The sequence below is a fragment of the Rana temporaria genome, chromosome 2, assembly GCF_905171775.1.
Source record: "Rana temporaria chromosome 2, aRanTem1.1, whole genome shotgun sequence".
In the NCBI taxonomy this organism is placed as follows: Eukaryota; Metazoa; Chordata; class Amphibia; order Anura; family Ranidae; genus Rana; species Rana temporaria.
In genome coordinates, this window is record NC_053490.1 from 68,306,189 (window position 1) to 68,324,192 (window position 18,004).

At 43.6% G+C, this 18,004-nt stretch overlaps 1 protein-coding gene across 1 annotated transcript in view; it reads right to left on the reverse strand.

Annotated features, from left to right (window-relative positions):
- Nucleotides 1-6,736: 6,736 nt before the first annotated feature.
- LOC120928211 (guanylate cyclase soluble subunit beta-2-like) overlaps nt 6,737-18,004 on the reverse strand; it is a 56,667-nt gene continuing 45,399 nt past the window's right edge. Inside the window, exons 14-16 of the mRNA XM_040339320.1 lie at nt 15,333-15,502; nt 10,001-10,126; nt 6,737-7,242 (exon numbers count right to left, since the gene is read on the reverse strand). Coding sequence (XP_040195254.1) covers nt 6,737-7,242; nt 10,001-10,126; nt 15,333-15,502 — 802 coding nt within the window. The remainder of the gene's footprint in view (nt 7,243-10,000; nt 10,127-15,332; nt 15,503-18,004) is intronic.

Here is an 18,004-nt window from a genome sequence, read left to right on the forward strand (position 1 = left end):
AGGGTGATAGGTTTGATGACGTCCTGTTTCCCAGCAGTCCCCTGGGCTAGACTTCACCAGCGTCCACTACAGGGTCGCATGCTACTTTGTTGGGATGGCGACCAGCAGAGCTTAGAACAGCCTATGCCCCTACCAACCAAATTTAAGAGGGCGCTGTGGTGGTAGCAGGCCTGTCGTAATCTGGACAGGGGCCTTCTATGGTCGAGACCATCAGCATTAGTGATGTAAACGGACGCCAGTTCTTTTGGCTGGGGTGCCCACTTACAGGAAGCTTTAGCTCAGGGAACTTTGTCTCCAGTGGAAGCCAGATGGACCTCAAATCGGAGGGAGTTCCTGGCGATTCAGAGAGTTATAGAGACATTCCCGTTTCAGATATGGGGGCAGCATCTGCAGGTGCGGCCAGACAATGCAGCGGCTGTCACATATATAAACAAGCAGGTGGGGAACAGGAGCTCTGTCCTGCAGTTTATAGCAGGCTTCGTTGGCTGCCATTCATTTAAAAGAAGCGCAGAATTCGCTGGCGGATTTTCTCATCTGCCAGCGAATAAGACAGGATGAATAGTCTCTCGACATGGATGTGTTCGAGGGGATCATGAGGTCTTGGGGAAGGCCGAAAGGTAGACCTCTTTGCCTCAGAGAGCAACAAGAAGGTCATACAGTTCTTCTCCCTCCATCCACTGGATCGAGCCAGAGGAATAGACACTTTTGCCATTGCATGGCGATTCAGCCTTTGCTATGCCTTTCCCCCAGTGAGACTAATAGCTGCCGTTCTCCAGAAGTTTTTGACCTAAGCGACAGACCTCATTCTGATAACTCAGTTTTGGCCGAAGAGAGCCTGGTTTGCCAACCTAAGGAGGCTCGCCATATATACTCAGTTGCCACTCCCGGTGAGGGAGGATCTTGTCACTCGGGGTCCTATCGGGCACCCACGGGTAGAGACCCTCAGACTAACAGCGTGGTATCTGAGAACCCCTGGGCCCTTAACAGCTGTTCCTCAGAGATTGATTAAGACCCTTCTAAACTGCCACAAGCCAATAACCAGGGCCATTTGTACCAAAGTCTGGAGAAGGTTCCATTCCTGGGCTGAAACAACCAGGGATTCCTGCATTACTGGATTTTTTCCAGGCAGGTGTAGAGTTAGGCCTTTCTATCAGCAGGCTATAGGTGCAGGCCACCGCCTTGAGTGTTTTTCTTCAAGTCTCACTACAGCAAGATCGATTTGTTAAGAACTTCTTCAAGGCCCTCTCTAGGTCCAGGACAGTGAAGGTTTGGGCCTGCCCCACCTGGGATCTGTCCTTGTCGCTTACAGGTAGTCCCTTTGAACCCCTGGAGAAATCATAGGTTAAGTGTGTGGTACTTTTTTTGTGATAGCAATCACTTTAGCCAGAAGGGGGAGTCAGTTGCAGGCGCTCTTGATTTGAAAGCCATTTTTGTTAATTATGGAGTAGAGGGTTGTGCTCAAACAGATCCTAGTTTCCTCCCTAAAGTATCTTCTGCATTTCACAGAACGCAGGACATTATCTTGCCAACATTTTTTTCCCACCTCTGAAGTAGATGAGGAGGAAACCTTTAGATTAGGAGAAGCTTGTTGGCTTATCTAGAGATCAGTAAGCTTCAGGAAGTCAGAATCTTTTATTTGTTAATTTTGTGGGGGCACGCAAGGGATGTCGTGCGTCAAAATTTTCTATTGCAAGATGGATTAGAATGACCCTTTATGGAGGCATATGGCTTGGCAGGAAGGCAAGTGCCCCTAGTTAAGGCACATTCAACCAGGGCTGTCTCCGCTTCATGGGCAGAGAGGGCCATTGCCACTCCTGAGGATATCTGCAGAGTGGCAACATCATCCAGCTACTCCACATTCACAAAGCATTACTGTCTGGATTTGTTGTCCGATAAGGAGCAGACATTCAGACGAAAGGTCCTCCAGGGAGTAGTCCCGCCCTGACCGAGTACATTTCTTGCTTATTATCTCAGAGGCTGTCTTGGAAGACAAAAGTAAAAAACCAGAGTTGGACTTACGGGTAACTCTTTTTTTCTAGGAGTCTTTCAGGACATCCTGGTTTCCCACCCAGTGTTATTTTGACTGGTGTTGGCGACGTATACTGACATTGTGCCAGTGTGTTATGTCTTTCAGAGCCTTCCAGCGGTTCTTGTGAAAACTGAAGGGGGAGGCCTGGAGGACCGCCTTTATGCAATTTGGGTGAACGTGTTTCCTTTTCCCTGGAGGGACAACGGTGCCATTGTGCAAGTAAAGTTGAGAAATGAAGAGGGTCTTCCTAGTGCTGTACTGAGGTAAGTTTATTCTGAAGGCTGTAGAGGCATTTGTAAATAAAGGAAATTTATTAAGGTTGTAGAATTGCAAAAGATCCTGTGTGATCATAGATTCAGTCCAAGATACCAAGAGGACGTGACAACAAACACAAAAATATATGTAAAAATCCTTCTTGTAGCATAGTTCACTAAAACTATTCACACTTTTAATACTAAAATTCATTAATCATGTGCCATTATAGTCCACTACTATAACTGCTTTCATTCTTATCTTTAAATTGATTATAATGGCACAGATCTGATTGTGCATTTGTATGTGAACTTTTGCATACATTTACCTATTGAGACTGAGACTATAATAACATCTAAAAAACAGGTTTTCTAAAATCTGCAATGATTCTTCTTTATCTGTTCTAATTACCATGTCAAGCATATAAATCCATAATCTAAGTACTACCCACCTGGAGGACATTTAAGCAGGGGGACATTTAAGCAAGTAGAGCATACAAGAGTCCCACCACAACTGAATGACTGGTTACCACAGATCAACTGTGACCAAGGCCTGAAGTGCTGCCTCTGGTTTTCATAAAATTGTTAATGTTTTCTATCCCAAGCAGCATTTACATCTAGGGATTATTTAGGCTCAGCTCTGTTGATAGTGAGGTGTGAAATTTAGAGGCTCATGGGGATTGCCATATTCCCTGTGTCCACATAGGCAATTATCACCTGTTGCCTTGAAGGAAAAGGTGTGACCACTCAGGGATAAATTGCTTGCTAGCTCATTATAGAGCATGTCTAATCATTTAATTGTACTCCGCCTTGCTGAAAAAAGCTGAATCCATATTCTTGCAGCCTGCATTTTAAAGCCCACTCATAAAATGCAGGCCACAATGTAGAGTCTAATGTGTGTTAGGCATCCCTCTGCTTAACCACTTTGTTACCGGGCCTATTTTGGCACTTTTCTCCTTTATGTAAAAATCACAAACATCAAAACATTATATATTTTTTTTAGCAGACACCCTAGGGAATAAAATGGCAGTCATTGTAACTTTTTTTTCTCCCACGGTATTTGCGCAATAATTTTTCAAACTTCGGTACTTAAAAATCTCCATAGGCGACGCTTTAATTTTTTTTACAGGTTACTATTTTTGAGTTACAGAGGTCTAGTGCTAGAATTGTTGCACGCGCTCTAACGCACGCGATGATACCTCACATGTGAGGTTTGAACGGTGTTTACATATGTGGGTGGGACTTGCATGTGCGTTCGCTTCTTCACGCGAGCGACCGGGACAGGGGCGTTTTTAATTTTTTTTTCTTATTATTATTATTTTTTTATTTTTACTTAATTTTTTTATTTTTACACTTTTTTTTTTTACATTTTTTTTTATCACTTTTATTCCTATTACAAGGAATGTAAACATCCCTTGTAATACGAATCACTGTGACAGGTCCTCTTTATGGAGAGATGTGGGGTCAATAAGACCCCACATCTCTCCTACAGGCTTACAAGCATGAAATCGGTGAAAAACAAATCACCGATTACATGCCGACAGCCGCGATAGCGGCTTTGTTTACTTTCGGGTACTGGGCGTGACGTAATAACGTCGCGCCCGGACCTCCGACGGTCATAGAGATGACTGTGACCGTCTGGTCACCAGTCATCTCTATGGTTCACCAACGAGCGCCGGCCGATTCGCTCTCCGGCCCCCGATGGCACGGGAGAGCCCGGAGAAGCACCGGATGGCGGCGGGAGGGGGGGGACGTCCCCTCCCGCTGCCTAGACGATCGATCGAGTGGTGGAACCGCCGCTTTGATCATTCTTCTGGTGCACAGAATCGCCGGCTGAAGACGGCGATATCTGAATGATGCCTGCAGCTGCAGGCATCATTCAGATATCACCGCACAAAGCCGAGGACGTCCCAGGACGTCCTCTGGGTCTGAGAGAACCCTTTGACTGAAGGAGAAACGGTTGCTTTTAAAATGGAACCCTTGAGCTGGCCATACACTGCTCAAATTTGGCTGATTTCAGCTGAATCATCCAACATTCAACTGTGGACGGTCAAAGGTTTCTACCTTGCTCAACAAATGTTGATTTAAAAATACACTGAGCCCGGTGAAAAAATGTAAGCCGAATAATGCCTGCATCCTATCAGAGGCAGTCACTGTTTTGGTATCCAGGCAGCCACAGTTGTTGGTGTTGTTTAAATACAAAAACCAACAAAACACTTGGTGTTGGGCATGGTGTGGATGGAGGAATCTATCTATGCATATGAATGAATGAATGAAAAACTTATATAGCGTGGCACATGCGAACTGAATCGCCATATGTGGCTAGCCTAGCCTTAGAGTTCAATGTTTTTAGTCATTATGAATAAGTAAAAACTTTTAGGATAGTGGTAAAACTCCCCATGGTACTTTCATATTTTTCATGGGACTAGTAGTGTTGAAAGCTGGCCCATTCACTGTTTTGTATTTGACAGTCCGTGATGGGTAGCCAACAAGAAGGTATGGAAGACAGAACGCCAGATCTCCGTTTTTTGCTTTATGGTTTTTATATATTTCTATTTGAAAATGTGAAGGTGCTTAGGAAGACGGGTATGTGCACTACGAGATCCCTTCATGTTTGTCACGGGGTCAGTTTAATAAGGGTTATCCTAGTGACAGGTGTAGTTAATCACTCATTAATGGATGACTGGTAAAAGAAAACTTCACGTGACACTACTTATTTCTTCATGCATAAGCAGATAATATACTTTAGGCACGTTGCTTATGCACAGAAAGCACCCTTTACTGAATCTATAGTTTCACATATACAAACTAAATATCTTCAGATTTTCTGATGGCTATAGCCATGTAAATGATATGCACCCAACTTCCCCATCTAATTGGGACTGGATATTAGATGGGTGAGATATTGGTGTTGATTTACTAAAGGCAAATCAACTGTTCACTAGAGTGAATGAGGTTAAAGTGATGGTAAAGGATCACCTTGTAAAACAGTCTATTCAATTTAATATAGAAAAGAAAGGCAAATCATGTGTGTATAGATATAGAAAAATCATTATAAATACCTTTTTTTATAAGTGATCACATTCCCTCGGTTCTCAGCTGCATATTAGCTGGGGGCAAGAGAAGCAGTAGGACACTGAGCTTCCCAGTGAATGGCTCTGCAACGGAGCGTGTCAGGACAAGTCTGATCATTGGGGGAGAACATACTTGAGTTTCCAGCATGGAGAACTGACCATGGTGTGCTCTCCTGCTTAGTGCGATCATTTTTTTTTTTATTAGGAAAGCAGAGGGACTGTCAGGAACACCAGGGATTTCACACAAAGGAAGCAATACAAAGAGAACAGGATACTTTCTTATACAAAGTACATGGTACAACAGCCACATATCAGGGACATGAAGTTCTGGGGTAACAAATGCTTTCAACTCTGTTGACTTCTGTCACCAAATCGTATACAAGCAAAAATACTGGAGTTATTTTTTAACTGCTTCCCTACGAGCCACAGTATATTTACACATCATGGTAGAGAAGCAGTTGTACCGGGATCATGGTTGAGGCTACAACCATGACCCCGATGTCATTTTTTAAGCCCCAGCAATTCTTTTTCATGTAAAAGTAGTCTTAGTAAGCTAAGCAGCCACTGGAATACTTTTACAGGTGATCGAGAAGACCATTATCGATACGGCCGTGAGAGGAACTGAAGCTGTTTGTTTCCGGCTCTTTGTTTACTGGCCCCATTGCAGCCAGTGAAGTAACCGATCGGACCAATCTGTGTCTGATCGGCTGTATTGGAGCCCAAAGCAGAGATGGGGGTATCTAATAGACCCCCAATCTCTCCATAAAGAGTGCCTGTCACTGCTATTGCTGTCACAAGGGATGTTTACATTCCTTTTGACAGCAATAAAAGTGATCAAAACATTTCTTTAGCCACTTGCGACGGTATAACTTGCATCTATGGTCGGAGCCCTCCAACCAAGATAGACGTGAAACCACATAAAGACATCACAAGACTCACAACATAACATAGACCTGAGGTGTGCCCTGGTCAGCTGGCTGGTACACCAAAAAGGGGGCATACCCGAGATATCTTTGGGTATGCCCAATTGGTTGATTGTAGAAGAGGGATAAGAAGGAAGTGTCCTGTAAAGGTGATGAGAGGGAGGGTAATGCGCACTTGATCCGACAAAGAACAAAGGTTAGTGGGCTGCTTAAATACCCACCCTCGCCCGGGCTCCTCCCATAAATTCAGGCCACCATACCTGCCTTCTAATTTATGGTCGGAGCCCTCCAACTGAATACAAAGGAAAATTGAGATGGGATAGTGCATCTGCTGCGAGATTGCACTTGCCAGGTATGTAAGTACAGTGCACATTGAAATTGTAGTGAAGGGACAGCTGCACCATCCTCCGTAGGAAGAACATGATGGCCAGGGACTTGGACCTGCCTTTGTTGACAATCTCAGCCGTGGCTAAGTTGTCCGTGGAGAAGACCACGGTCTGCCCCACCCAGGTGTGTCCCCAGACCTGAGCTGCTGCGTCTGGCGTCCATATTAGAGCACCAGTTTGCTGTGTGCATGGAGGAGAAGTGGCGACAGAACAGCTCAGTGTCCATGATGCTCCAATTCGAGTGGTGGTAGCCGTAAAACGCAGAGCCTCCGTATTTGTATCCTATGTCAACCACACTATGGCGGTACAAATCTATCTCTTTCCTCCTGCCGGGGTTGGCCGAGCACAACACTTCCCTATACATGCTGAAAGCCAGCACAAACCCGGTGATCGACAGTCTGCGATTGAGCCTGGGGTCTTTGGCCTTCAGAACCACGAACAAGTGCCCCCAGCTGTAGGATTTATTCTCGGCCAGATTGTGGACCGAGATGAGCAGGGAGGCCAGGTTAACATCCTTTCCCTCCAGGATGTCCTTACTGATGCCGGCAGGGAAAATAGTGGAACTAGTGTCCAGTGTACCTGTGGGTGGTAGTGCCAAGACGGGCGATGCAACCACATCTCGGAAGGTCACCGCTGGGCTCACCTCTAGGAGTCATACTCTTGTTTGCACGTCAGAGACTGCTGCAGTCAGCGTGCTGATCATGGTGTGCAGCTGGGCGAGAGCTGAGGAGATGGACAGCAGGGATGCCTGCTGGGTGTAATAAAAATGCCATAAATATACCTCATAGTTTGTAGACGCTATAACACAGGCATGTCCAAAGTCCGGCCCGCGGGCCAATTGTGGCCCCCGTTCCAGTTTAATGTGGCCCCCTAGTAATTTGGATATATATCTTTTGTGGCCCCCAGGGCCACAAAATATATATACTGTATTTATCGGCGCTGCCTCGGAGGGGGGAAGGAGTGCTGTCAAATTACATACAGGAGAATCTCCTGTTTACTCAGTGCCATCTGTAATAGGAAGTCCTGTCTCCTGGTCGTCTCTTCTCCAAAGAGAATAAGTTCAGTGCTCGTAACCTTTCTTCATAACTAATTTCCTCCAAACCTCATTTGCCATGTAGTTGCCCACCCCAATAATTTGTTCAGATCTTCTTGCACAGTTTCCACATCCTGTGGAGAAGTTATTTCCCTGCCTAGTGTCATCTGCAAATACAGAGCTTGAGCTGTTTACCCCATCCTCCAGATCGTTTATAAATAAATTAAATAGGATTGGTCCCAGGACAGAACCCTGGGGGACCCTACTACCAACCCCGACCATTCCAAGGACTCCCCATTTATCACCACCCTCTAAACTCGCCCTTGTTGTCCGTTTTCAATCCATGTACTCACCCTATGGTCCATGAAAACGGGCCTTACTTTGTACAGTAAACATTTATGGGGAACTGTATCAAATGCTTTTGAAAAGTCCACATACACCACGTCTATGGGACTTCCTTTATATAGAAGTCAACTCACCTCCTCATAGAAGGTTAATAGATTGGTTTGGCAAGAATGATTCTTCATGAATCCATGCTGATTACTGCTAATGATACCGTTGTCATTACTAAAATCTTGTATATAGTCCCTTATCATCCCCTCCAAGAACTTGCATACTATTGATGTTAGGATGCTGATGTAAGGCTAACTGGTCTGTTAGCATAAAAACAGAAACCTTTTAGTTGAGTAAAACTCCTTATGGGGGACATAGACAACCAAACCCTAATCACGTCTGACCCTTCCCCATTCAGTCTAGAACACAAAAAGAGTGACAAAAAAAAAAATAACAATTATTGAAAATACACAGTAAATCACTTTATTGTAGTTTGAAACTAGAAGTTGTCATATGATTGGACAGTACATATAGTGCTAACATGTGCATAAAATGCATAACTAAAGCCAGAAATACTGGTAATTACTTCGAAATTCTGGCTGATCGTCTGGTTTTATATTTTTTGAGTGCCGACACAGGTTCAGAGCTGCAAATCACAATAATGAGATAATAGATAATGTCACTGGGCAGCTTATTAACATCTAGAGGAGCAGATGTCTCTGAAGCCTATCTGTTAGAGCAGGGGTCTCCAAACTTAAACAATGGGCCGGTTTACTGTCCTTCAGACTTTAGGGGGGCCAGCAGAAGTAAAAATTGCTCCCTCATCTGCAATGGTTGTTCTGTTAGGCCTCGTACACACGATGGACTGTCCGCTGAAAACGGTCCGCCGGACCGTTTTCAGCGGACATGTCCGCTCGAGATTTCTGTCTGATGGTTGTACACACCATCAGACAGAAATCCGCGCGGACACGATACGCGGTGACGCGGCGATGTGCGCGGCCCTGGAAGGTCAATGCTTCCATGCATGAGTCGAATCACTTCGACGCATGCGAGGGCTTTCGGCCGAGCGGACATGTACGGTGAGTCTGTACAGACGACCGAACATGTCCGACGGACAAGCTTCCAGCGGACATGTTTCTTAGCATGCTAAGAAACATTTGTCCACTGGAAACCTGTCCGATCCGTCGGAAAATTGTCCGGTCTGACGTACAGACGACCGAACATGTCCGCTGAAACTGGTCTGCGGACCAGTTTCAGCGGACATGTTCGGTCGTGTGTACGGGGCCTTAGACGTGATTCTACTATGTTGTTGTTTTGTGTATATGTTGCACTGTACCATGTCAGTTTGCTATGGGTTTGGTATAAAAAAAAAAAAAAATTAACCAGCATCAGTGGGTGTAAAAAAAGACATAGTGCCTGTAGCCAATAGAAGGAGGGATAGTGACACATCATTGGTATTAACAGGCGAAATAGTGCCTATTTGTTCATATTAGTGAGAGGAATTATGCCCCATTGCTTGTGTCTGAGAGGAATAGTGTCCCATTATTGGTGTCAGTGGAAGGAAAAATGCCCAATTGTTGGTGTCAGGTGAGGAATGGTTTCCCACTGTTGGTGTCAGTAGAAGGAATGGTGCCCCCTTGTTGGCATCAGTAAGAGGAATAGTGCCCCAAGGCCCTAATAAAGCAAAGCAAAGGGCCACATTTGGCCCACAGGCTGCAGTTTGGAGACCACTGGGTTAGAGTATAAAATTCAAGGAATTACAATGTAGAGAAATGTTTACTAGCTGGAAAATAGTGAATTTTTTTCTTACAGTAGTGATTACACAGTGACTATTTTTGTACTAGTTTTTCTAAAATAGCTTTCAGTCAAAATATATATTGCACTTATAGAGAAGAGAAGAGAAGTGTTTCATGAATCTACTGTATATTATCAAACAGATGCTGGTAAAAATGTGAATTGTCTACAGAATACGGCATGTTCTTGAAGTAGCGGTGGTTGAGGGCTGATTGTTTGTATCGCTGGTCTTCTGGTCCAATGCAACTTCATCTTCTGTTCCATTTATTACATAATCCTCTCTAGTTCCTAGTTGATCCAAAACTGCAATAAAGAACATTTGTTATACTTTATTTCACCTACAGCAACAGTACATGATCCATGGTTTTTGTCAAAATCTTTTTGTCATGGTAGGAATTTACGAGAATGCATTACTTACTTCTAATGGGGAAAAGGGCAAATGCCAGGTAATAGCATATTATCAGCAAAAAGTGAGCAAAACCACATGAAAAGAAATTAAAAAAAATTAGGCTCTTCACTGCAGAAACAATAGAGAGAAGCAATCTTGTAAGCTCAAAATCTCCCTGTCTAAGAGGTTACACACAATGCTACACTCCTCAAACTCTTATGCCCCATACACACGGTCGGAATTTCCGTCAGGATAAACTCTGATGGATTTTTCTGACAGAATTCCGTTCAAGCTATCTTGCATACACACTGTCACACCAAATTCCGACCGTCCAAAACGTGGTGACGTACAACACTACGACGAGCCGAGAAAAATGAAGTTCAATGCTTCCGAGCATGCGTGTTTTTTTCTCCGTCAGAGTTCCATACAGGCGAATGGAATTTACGATTAGTGAAAAATTCCGCGCCAATTTACTCACAGCTATAGTGTAAGTGGTAAATGAATATATAAAAAAAAAACATTAAATATAAATAGTTTAAGCTGGAATTTACGATAGAAATCTTTTTCATCGGAAAAAAAGAGAACATGTTCTCTTTCTACAGTTGTGTTCAAAATTATTCAACCCCCCAATGCTGTAAAGGGTTTTAGGGAATTTAGTGTACATTTGTAATTGTATTCAGAATGAAATCCTACAAGGACTTCTTAAAGAACCATATGCAACTAAAATGACATCAATTGGTTTTGTAATACAGTAGTAAATGTTTATTTTGTGAATTCTTTATTTACACAATTATTCAACCCCTTAAAGACTACCACTCTGAAGAACAGAGGTTCATTGAAGTGTTTTCAATCAGGTATTGAAAACACCTGTGTATGTCAGGGAGCAGCAATAAAGCCTAATTAGCACCATAGGCAGCTTTAAAATGACTGTGATACTCAGCTCCTTCTAGACATTTACTGGTGTGGTTACAAACATGGTGAAGTCAAGAGAATGGTCCAGGAAGACAAGAGAAGAGGTGATTACTCTTCACAATGATCCCAAGCATACCTCCCAGTCCACTAGAGCATGGTTGCAGATTAAAGGCTGGAACATTTTGGAGTGGCCATCGCAGTCACCAGACTTAAATCCGATTGAGAACCTCTGGTGGGACATAAAGAAAGCAGTTGCAGTGCGCAAGCCTAAGAATGTGACTGAACTGGAGGCTTTTGCCCATGACGAATGGGCGAAGATACCCGTAGATCGCTGCAAGACACTTGTGTCAAGCAATGCTTCACGTTTAAAAGCTGTTATAACTGTAAAAGGATGTTGTACTAAGTACTAAGATTGAATGTCACTTGGGGGTTGAATAAAACTGATAATGATGTGAGCACAGAAAAGACATTTGTGGTTATTTCATTATAAATGTTATGTTATATTTGTCTGACCTACACGTGCCTCTTTGATTTAATTGTAAGCAGGATGACTGAATGATCAAAATCAATGTCAAACTGGCCAAAACAATCAATTTCAGTGGGGGTTGAATAATTTTGAATACAACTGTAAGTTCGTCGGAATTTACGATGGGGCACACACACGGTCGGAATATCTGATGAAAAAGTTCTGTCTGACTTTTTTCATTGGAAATTCCGATCGTGTGTAGAAGGCATTAGAGACAGAAGCCAGCAACTTCATTTTGGTACATCTTCTTAGATGTTGGTATTCTTGCAACACATCCTCAGATTTCTTTTGTTAACACACAAAAATCATCCTTGATTTCCTCCTCCCAAGTGAAAACCTAATATCACATACAAATATAATTTCATTTTATCAGTATTTTTTATGGGCAGGATTATGTGAACACCCCTCTGAATTATTTTTAATTTATGTCTTTCTAGTGAAAGGTACTATTGATGCTACAGCATTCAGTACAAAGTTGTTAGACAGTTGTACCCCTCCAAACAGTTTGGGGGGACGGCCCTTTTTTTGTACTAGAATGACTGGCCTCTGTGCACAAAGCCAGGTCCGTGTAGTAAAGAGTTTGGTTTGGAGACATTTAGGAGCCCCGCAGAGACCCCCTATCCCAACCCCACTGAACACCTTTGGGATGAATTGGAATGCCAATAATGAGCCAGGCCTTCTTTGCCAACATCGGTAACTGACCTCACAAATGCTCCCCATTTAATGTGTAGCATAGTAAAGCCTTCTTAGAAGACAAGGAAATTGCATATCCCAAAATTAAGAGGATCAATCTTCATTGATATGGTTGTAGGGTTTTTTGATTTCTTTTAGACCTTGTCACCATAGTGTGTATGTTTGTACGATCCCAGGGGTCCCAAACCCTACTCCATAGAGTCCATGGTATCCATGCACTCTATCGTTGATGGACAAAAAGCCTGAAACGGCTGTATGCAATTTGAAATAAATGTCTCTATAATATTAGTCTATATTAGCACCAGCGGTTCTGGCTGATGCAGTGCAAAGGAATGATTTGCTTTGCACTGCCCATTGTCCTGAAATAAGGAATAATTATATTATTAAATGCAATGAGACATGTAAATATCTTCTTTTCTGAAAAGACTTTACTGTGCTTTGCTCTGATTCGGTTGGAGGGATTTTTAATTTCGTTGGTACCTTCTCACCATAACCTACATAGTTATACTGCCTCATAGTGTTTGCTTTGAAAGAGAAAGCAAATGTACAAATGAAGAACTATCATTTACATGAGAGTAATTAAATGTACACATGTTTCTAAAAAAAGCATAATAAATGAAAAATTGGATTTTCTTTCTAAATAAAGCTGGTCAGTTCTGAATACTAGTGAAATATAATGACATGAAGGTAATTCTCGAAACAACAGTACCTACTTTACAAAGGCATGGATAGTGTTAAGTATGTAACTCCCCAGGTGGCACTGGGGGTGTACCAAGTAGTCTACTGTGCCATGTCCCTAAGCGTATATGGCAACCAACTATAACCAACAAAAAAAATTGTCAATCTTTATGTACTGGTGCCTATAGTCCAAGTTTTTCTGTTGGTTATAGTTGGTTCCCATATACTTTACAAAGGTTCTTCCTCACTCCCTGCTTTTATAACTTCCTGCTAGGGTTGCCACCTGTCCAGGATTCACCCGGACAGTTCGGGTTTGGAATCATCTGTCTGAGTTTCAAACTGCCTAAAACCCGGACACATTATTCAGACTGGACTATGGCCTCCCAGCAGGGTTGCTGCTTCCAGTTGTCTAAGCTGAGGGTGTCTATTACATTCTCTTTCACACTGCCCAAAGCCAGCACTAACAATCCCCTCAAATACAGATGGAAGAGAAGAGAGGGCTCGATCTGCTCCTCTTCCTCCCGCCCCTACCCCTCTGTGTCTGCCCACACTCCAATCCCAGGCACTGGGCTTCAGAAAAGGAAAGTTGGGACCGAAAATTTGAAGTGCAGCAGCCTCAGATACGTCTGGGTGAGAAGTGCTGACTGCCAAGGGGTGAGTGAGCTTACCATCCATCCCTGTCTGTGACTGAAGTCTCCCCCTTCTCTCTCCTGCCTCTGAGTGAGTACACTAAGGTAAGTCAGGGTTCTCAGAGCCCCCCTTATATCACAGTTCCTTTTCACACCAGAGGCCACAGTGTCCCCCCTTACATAAGAGTCCTCTCCGTGCATCAGAGTTCCCAGTGTCCCTCCTTAAATCAGGGTTCTCAGATCATCCCTTATGTTACAGTCCCCAGAGTACTCCCTTACATCAGAGTCTGCAGAATCCCGCTTTACTGTGTAAGGGAACTCTGTGGGTTCAGATGTAAAGGGGGACTCTTGTGATTAACTTCATGTGATTAGAAATATTTTTTAATTGCAAAATATATGTATAGTTTATACTATAAAAAAAAATTGCTGTGTGACTTGAAGTAAAGGTGGCAACCCTACTTCCTGCCCTTCACATCATGTCCCAAGAACTACTTGTGAACAGGACAGGAAGTAAGGGGAAAAAATGGACAGCAATAAAATCCCATCAGAAGATTTAACCCTTCCCCACTCTAAAAATGTTTTTATCGCTATCCCTGCTATCAGGGCAGCCATCGGGAATTATGGGGCCCCTTACACAGCTTCAGGCATGGGCCCCCTGGAGCAGAGAAGCGGGGGGGGGGGGGCGGGGGCGAATTGAGAAGCGGGGGGGCCTTTACAAAAAAAAGAAGAAATAAAGAAAAATATATATAAAAAAGGGGGGGTAGCCATCCGGGGCCCTGAGGACCTCTGTGCCCTTTAATAAAAAATAAATAAATACAAATATATATATATATATATATATATATATATATATATATATGTGTGTGTGTGTGTGTGTGTGTGTGTGTATATATATATATATATACAATTTTTTTTTATAAAAAGAAATTACAAAAAAGGGGGGTTGCCATCCGGGACCTCTGGGCCCTTTAATAATAATAATAAAAAAAGAAACCTCTGGGCCCTAAAATAAAAAAATATATAAAAAAAGAAATAAATAAAAACATTTATTAAAAAAAAGGGGGGGTTGCCATCCAGGGCCCTGGGGACCTCTGGGCCCTTTAATAAAAAATAAATAAATAAACATTTAAAAAAAAAGGGGGTTTGCCACATGGGGCCCTGGGGATCTCTGAGCCCTTTAATAAAAATATATATATAAAAAAGAAATAAAATAATATAAAAAAAAGGGGGGTTGTCATCCGGGCCCTGGGGATCTCCGGGCCCCCCGTACCCCTAAAAAAAATATATACATATATATTAGAAAAAAATATTTGTTTTTTATAAAAAATAAGGGGGGGGTTGCCATCCGGGGCCTTGGGGGCCTTCGGGCCCCTGGGGACCTCCGGACCTCTAAAAACAAAAAATTAAAAAAAAAATATATTTTTTTAAAGGGGGTTGCCATCCGGGCCCCTTACAGGTGTACTGCTTGTACCCCCCTGATGGCGGCCCTGCCTGCTATTAATTGTTTTTCCCTGTTGACAACATTTCCCGACCCTTCCTGTTCCAGAGTCAACTGTTACTGGGACAAAAAGTGAAGGAAAGTCTCCGCAATAAGTGGAAAAGTAAAACAAAATGTATCAATTGGCTTGCATGGGCTTTAGCCAAAAGGTTCACAGAATGTGGAATACAAAGACCATCACTTACCAGCAGTCAGATTATGTTCTGCCTGAGGGTCTTCACATTTTGGCATGCCCATAATTTCCTCTTCAGATAGAAGCAAGTTCTTAATTAGAAAATATGTGTTCATTTTCCCTTTCCCTTTTACATCAATAATTCCTCTGTCCACGATGTCGAAGTCCTTGTGTTTCAAGGCCCTGTATAATGATTTAATTAAAAGTTTTTTAAGAGGCTAAAAAAATGAACCAGCAGCACCCTGCAGGTGAAGAGGTAATACAGTAAGGGTCCTTTCACGCAGGCTTTCTGATCAGGTCCGCCCTTTCAGTTTTTCAGGCGGACCTGATCGGACCCTTCAGTCTCCTCTATGAAGCAGCGGATGTCAGCGGACACCCGCTGCCATCCAATCTGATCCTGCCCGTAAATTCCAGATGGAGGGTGGTTCTATTTTTAATCTGTCTGGCGGATTGTATGAAAACGGACAGGCGGTCCGATTTCACCCAATTTTCCCATAGAGGAACTGTGTCCATGTCCACTCTGCACAGCGGGGTGGACAGGACCCCCGCTGAGCAAGCAGAATCCACAAGACCAAGGCACCCGTGTGAAAGGGGCCTAAGTCCCCTACATGCAATACATTCAACTTGCAAACTATCAAAGGTGCGAACATAGTTTCCCAATGTGTATTGTGGTTTTCTATCCTCTGACCCTTAGGTTATTGCTAAATCTCGTAATGACATAAGTGTCAGCAGAAGGTTCTACAGCGTGTTACTCCCAAAGTTCCGAAGAGGATGACAACGACTGCAGCACTGGAACAAACAGAAAATAGGAGACTCAGATCTCAGTAGAAGTGAGTATAATGGTCCTTATCTTTTGGGCTACTGCGGTTACAAATGTTTTTAGAAAATAACAGTCTCTGTAAGTAATGTTCCCTTAGAGCAGGGGTCACCAGTGTGATTTACCTGGCACGCGGACGGCACCTTTAATATCGCAGCAATCCCCCTCCCCTCTGCTACCTTTTTAGCACACAAGATGAGAAACACGACAGGTCTGGACAAAAGGCGGGTCTTTTTAGTTAAGCAGCGGGGCGGTTTCAGCAATCAAACACCTGCCTTTCACTAGCAAAGTGCCGCCCTTTGTCCGGACCTGCCATGCTTCGCGTCTTGTGTGATTGAGGTAGCAGACAGGCGGAGTGCTGGGATGGTATAGAAGGGGCGGCAGTGTAATATTGATGGGGGGATCTGTGATGGGGGGGAGATCTGCGATGAGGGAGTCTGTGATAGGGGGGTCTGTAATGTGGGGCTATGTGAGGAGAGGATTTTGTGTTGGGTGGGCTTTGTGATGGGGGATCTGCTATGGGGGGGGGACCTAATGTGGGGACTTTTTGATGGGGGGAATTGGTGATGGAGAGGAGTCTGTGATGGGGGATCTGTTATTGGGGGTCTGTTATTTTGGGTTTTGTGATGGAGAGGAGTTTGTGTTGGGGGGCTTTATGATGGGGAGGATCTGTTATGGGGGCATTTTGATGGAGAGGAGTTTGTGGTGGGGGGTCTGTTATCAGGGGCTTTGTGATATAGAGGTGTTTGTGTTGGGGGGCTTTGCTATGGCGGGTCAGTTATTGGGGACTTTGTGATGGAGAGCAGTTTGTGTTAGGGGGGCTTTGTGAAGGGGGGCCTAACATGGGGGGAATCTTTGATGGGGGGGATCTGTGATGAAGAGGAATCTGTGATGATGGGGGGTCCGTGATGTGGGGGGTCTGTGTTTGGGAGGGGTTCCGTGATGAGGGGGGTCTGTATTGGGGAGGGGTTCTGTGATGAGGGGGGGTCTGTGTTGGGGAGGGGTTCTGTGATGAGGGGAGTTTGTAAAATACTAATATGTTTATATTGATTAAAATTGTTCTTTATTTTAAATTTTGTATTGGTTTTTCCTGTTTTTTTGCACTTCAAATAAGATGTGTGCATAGGTTCATAGGTTGTTTTAAACTATAGTCCGGCCCCCCAACAGTCTGAGGGACTGTGAACTGGCCCCCTGTTTAAAAAGTTTGAGGACCCCTGCCTTAGAGTGTAATCCTCAATCTAGTATGTTTTAAATACTGATCTTCAGCATCCAGTCCCAAAGCATTGACTTCAACTTCAAAGTCATGCAGCAGTCTGCTATAGAGTGAAGCCTCGTACACACGACCGAGGAACTCGACGGGCGAAACACATCGTTTTCCTCATCGAGTTCCCTGTTAGGCTGTCGAGGAACTCGACAAGGCAAGTTTCTCCATTCCCGTCGAGGAAATAGAGAACTTGCTCTCTTTTTGGCTCGTTGAGTTTCTCGACAGCTTCCTCGACGAAAATGTACACACGACCGGTTTCCTCGGCAAAAAAATATCTCCCAGCAAGTTTCTTGCTGGTTTTTGCCGAGAAACTCGGTCGTGTATACGAGGCCTGAGAGATTTAAAGATGTTGGGAGGAATTCAATAAAGCTGGTGCACCACTTTTTCTAGTGTTTAATTCCTCTTGTTAAGATATTGCGCCAAATTCATGACGTGTTTGCAACACCGACTCATTCATGAAGTGTATGCAACACCGACTCATGCCCCAAATTCCTAAATGTGCCCATTTTACATGTTGTCGCATTGAATGCACCTAAATCAATTGTGTCGCATTCAATGCATTAAATCCAAAATAAAATACTGGCAGTTTGTATCTTCCAAAAGT